This window comes from Monoraphidium neglectum, assembly GCF_000611645.1.
Source record: "Monoraphidium neglectum strain SAG 48.87 unplaced genomic scaffold scaffold01359, whole genome shotgun sequence".
Classification (NCBI taxonomy): domain Eukaryota; kingdom Viridiplantae; phylum Chlorophyta; class Chlorophyceae; order Sphaeropleales; family Selenastraceae; genus Monoraphidium; species Monoraphidium neglectum.
Window position 1 is genome coordinate 10,341 of NW_014012269.1, and position 4,472 is coordinate 14,812.

The 4,472-nt window shown below is 65.3% G+C and overlaps 1 protein-coding gene across 1 annotated transcript; it reads right to left on the minus strand.

Moving 5' to 3' along the window:
* Nucleotides 1–750: 750 nt before the first annotated feature.
* On the minus strand, nucleotides 751–4,258 carry MNEG_7598 (hypothetical protein; the record flags this gene model as incomplete). The annotated part of the gene is made up of 5 exons (XM_014043929.1): nucleotides 751–999; nucleotides 1,258–1,399; nucleotides 1,834–1,985; nucleotides 2,444–3,586; nucleotides 4,007–4,258. 5 exons carry the CDS (start codon nucleotides 4,256–4,258, stop codon nucleotides 751–753), a joined length of 1,938 nt encoding a protein of 645 aa, XP_013899383.1.
* Between the last annotated feature and the right edge of the window lie 214 nt (nucleotides 4,259–4,472).

Genomic DNA, 4,472 nt, shown 5'->3' on the forward strand with positions numbered 1-4,472 from the left:
AGGAAGCCTTTCTTAAACGTGAAGGGGCTATCTGGTGGGGTTCCTGCATCAGCTGGCATTGCGTCAAAGAACTGCTGCGCCCTGGCGGGGCGCAGTGTACCAAGTCCCCAATTGGCCTCTTTTCTGGGTGTGTCTACGTCCAGGAGACTGTCGTCGCACCCTGTCAAAGCGCAAGGCTTATGATGAGCCTAGTGAATTGGATGGAGTTGCAGTGACTCATTGCCCCTGTTGCGCCCACCTTGCCCCGATACATGTGTAGATTTACACCAGGCGGAAAGGCACAATATTCAGCCAGGAAGAGCAATTCTCCATCACTCCGCGGATGCTTGCGCAGGCTCGAGCCACTGGAACGGAAGTGGAACGGCCGACTGCTGCGCGGGCGGCAAAGGCGGCAACAAAGCAGGGGGTGTGCCAAACAGACAGACAAGCTGCATGCCAGTTTCAGGCATTAGGGGAGAGCTGCGCCCTGTGATTTTCTGGCCTGTTGTATTTGTCATTTGCGGGAGGTTCGATGTCCAGAGCAGTCAAGGGCGTCAGTGGCTGCCAATACAGCAAGATGGGTCCCTGTGGCTTCGAGTCAGCCACACCAATCCTATAGTCTTGGTCGGCCATCCACTTTCTGAACGCTGCCTGAGCCCTTGCACCAAAAGCGGGCTGGCGCCAAAATTAAATCAAGTGAGCGTCTGAGAGCGCACATGGCGCCGCCCGGCCGCGCGCGCGGTGCGCGCCAAATCCCTCGAGACAACCCCGTCACTGCGCAGCGGTGCCGCGCCCGCCCCTGCAGAGCAGCGCAGCCGCCAGGCGCTGCAGGGCGCGCCTCGTCGAGCCACCGCCGTGGCGCCACAGCGTGAAGCTCGTGGCGGAGAACGCCAGCACGACAGACCCGAGGTAGAAGCCCGCGAGGCCAAGGGCAGACTCGAACGCGCGTGACGGCACGAGGCCGAGGGTGCGGAGGAACACGTCGCCCTTGATCCCCTCCAGCTGGGCAAAGCCGGAGACCTGTGGCGCCGCGAGGGCGGGCGGCGAGTGAGGAGGGGTTCATGCCTGAGAGCAGGCCTTTGCAGGCCTTTTCAGGCAGCCGAGAGCGCAACACGCGATGAAGGCCATGCGCTCCGGCCATCCGCACCCAGGTGACCCAAACCCCAGATACCAGGCGGCCAACACGGAAAGGCAACCGGAGTTCCTGACACAGATCAAACAGCCCTGGAGGCTGACACAGAATGAAACAGGCCCGTGGAGGTAAACAACACGACCCACCTTGAGGCTGTACATCTGGTCGGCCATCTCGTTGGCTGCCAGCACCTCAAAGGCGAAGCTCATGGGGCTAAGGTTGCGGATCCAGCGCAGCCACGGGGGGATAGACATGGGGTTGACCAGGTAGCCGCCGACGAGGACCCACCTGCGCGACGGATGGGGGCATTCGAATTGTGCTGATCAGCTTTGTGCACTTTGTGTGTGTTTGTGCGTGTGTATGTGTGTGTGTGTGTGTGCGTGTGCGTGTGTGTGTGTGTGTGTGCATGTGCGTGTGCGTGTTTGGGGGAGGGGGTTGCATGTGGGCGTCTGGTCACGTCGGAGGGGGGCATGCTTGGGTGCTCAGAAGGCAAAGGAGGCCCAGCGGCAGCAACCATGGTAGTGAGGGCGATCAGCAAGGCGGCGGGCGGGACCAGGGCCGCCTCAGGGCCTGGTGTTGGAAGCGCTGTGTGCAACACTAAAAGACTGTGAAAACTAGGGCACAAATCAGGTGGCCATGCAGAGGGCATGATGCAATATGCTTTTCAGCAGCACTGCAGTCGCGAGCGAGGGCACCCAAACCGGTTGCCTGCTGCCACTCACATGAGCAGGATGATGTTCATGGCCAGGGTGGTGGCGGAGGAGGTCCGGCACAGCGCGGTGAGCGCGGTGGTCAGGGCGCCCACAGTGCAGCTGTAGGTGGCCAGCACAAACATGAACGTGACGATGCGCGACACCTCGGGCAGCAGCCCGACCTGAAGGTTGGTGAGCACGAGAAAGTGAGAGGATGGTGCACCCAGGGTCGCGCGAAGTGTCAGTCGATGCGGGTGGGAGGGGGGTGGGCACTGGCTGTGTGGTCCAGGTTACCGGCATGTAGATGCAGATTTGAAGGCCCTTGTTTGATCTCGTCATCCCGCCCAGTCATCATCTCCATCTGATCATCTTCGCTTCCACCAACAACACACAATCAGCATCCCCTCATAATCATTGACCAGGCGAGACGCTGTGTCGACGAAACACCCAACATCTGCTGCAATACTCAGCACTCGCGACGGGCCAGGGGACCATCTGGGCGCAATCCCAGCCATTCCTCAAACCTCACAACCCATTCCAGGCTCACCCCATCAAGTCTGCGAATCCAGAGCCCATCCCATCTCAACCACATCAGATTCTCCAACAGCAATAACACATTGTTGTTGTTTGCGAAACTCACCATGGGGTACACCAGGGCGCTGAAGAGCAGCGCGGGCAGCGTCCTCAGCAGCAGCCCGTCCAGCACCAGGCTCGACAGCAGGTAGGTGCCGCCCCTGTAGTAGTGCCCCGCCACCTCTCGCTCCACCAGCTCCCTCTCAAGCACCAGCCCGTCCACCACAGACACGCTCGTCCACCCAAACAGCGCCAGGGCAAAAAACATCGCCCCCAGGCGGTTTTGAACCCCGACCTGCGTGTTCTCCAGCTTGAAGAAGACGGCGCCGACGACGAGGCCGAGGCTGAGCGCGACGAGGAGGTGCAGCATGAGCAGCCGCGGCTCGCGGCGCATGTTGGTGAAGGCGCGCCAGTACAGGACCGCGCATTCGCGCGCGGCAGCGCGCGCCGCAGCGGCCGCGCGCGCGCAGACGCCGCCGCACGCGTCGTCAGGCGCGTCTGCTGCGGCCACGGCGGGCGCGGATGACGGCGGCGGTGGCGGCGGCGCGGCGGCGGCAGCGGCGGCGGCAGCGCCGCCATACATTGCCAGGAGCGTGGGGCTGCTGCTGGTGCTGCTATTGCTGACCTGCTCCAGACGCGCGAGGTTTGCCGCAATGCTGGCCGCCGCGCCCGCGCCCGCGCCGTTGGCGGCCGCCGCGGCGGCCGCCCCCAGCCCGGCCACGCGCCGGCGCGCCTCGCCGCACTTCTCCGCGTATGCAAGCAGCATCGCTAGCCCCGCCGGCTGCGACGCGACGTGCAGCATATGCTCCGCTGGCTGCCGCCGCCGGGGCACTGGCAGGCCCGCCGCCGCAAAGTGCGGCCCGACGCTCGCGGGCGTCCCCAGGTACGCGAGCCGCCCCTTGGCCAGCAGCAGCACCTGGGACAGGGAGTCAAACATGTCGGGCGACGGCTGGTGCAGGCTCATGATGACGACGCGGTCGTGCATGGCAATCTCCTGGGCGGTGCGCATGAGGTTGTACGCGGTGAACGAGTCGAGGCCGCTGGTTGGCTCGTCCATGATGACGAGGCGCGGGCGGGTGACGAGCGCCATCGCGATGGTGACGCGGCGGCGCTCGCCGCCGCTGACGCCGCGGATGGAGGCGCTGCCGCCGACGAGGCTGGTGGCGACGTGGGAGAGGCCGAGCTCAGCCAGCACGCCGTCGATGCGCTCCTGTTTGGCGCGGCGGGGCGTGTTGGTGCAGACCAGGGCTTGGGGGTTTGGGGTGGGGGCTGGAAGAGTGGGGGCTGCTGATAAAGCGTGGTATAACGTAATGTAACGTTATGTAATGGGCTTGAGGAGGTGCATTCGCGGTGAACATGCTGGCGTCGGCCTAGCGTCTCCTTGTGGGTTCGGTTGGGGATGCAGCATCTGGTGCCTGCAGCAGGTGTCTGCAGCAGGTGCCCGATCAGGGAGCAACGGTTTGCAGGCCGGCATCAGGGGGCGCCTACAGGGCGGGCTCTGAGTCCGGTGCACTGAGCTCGCTGATGCTTGAGGTTCTGACGCGCGCACCCTGTGACGCGCTTTCCCACCAGCAACACAACCCCCTGTTCACACACACACATACAAACACGCACGCACGCACGCGCGCACCTGGATCTCCCCCGGGCTGAGGCTGCCGGGCAGCCGCAGCAGCGCGCTGTACCGCACGCACTCCTCCACCGTCAGCGCCGGCAGCAGCACATCCTTCTGCGGCACAAACGCCGTCACCCTCCGCAGCGCGCCGCGCCGCCGCTCGCCGCCGAGCGACACCGCGCCGTCGACGCGCGCGCCGGCGCCGACGGACTCAACGGCGCCGGAGAGTATCGAGAGCAGCGTGCTCTTGCCGCTGCCAGAGGGGCCCATGACTCCCAGTACCTCGCCCTCATCCACAACGCCGCTGATCCCGTGCAGCAGCACCTTGCGGCCGCCCGCAAAGGCGGCGGCCGCCGCCGCCGGGGCCGCGCCCGAGTCCGCAACGGCAAGCTCGACGGCCGGCGCCACGGCGGGCGCCGGCGTCGGCGCCGCCGGGCCGCGCGTTGGCTTGCCGGCGGCCTTGCCGGCGGCGGCGCCGCAGGTG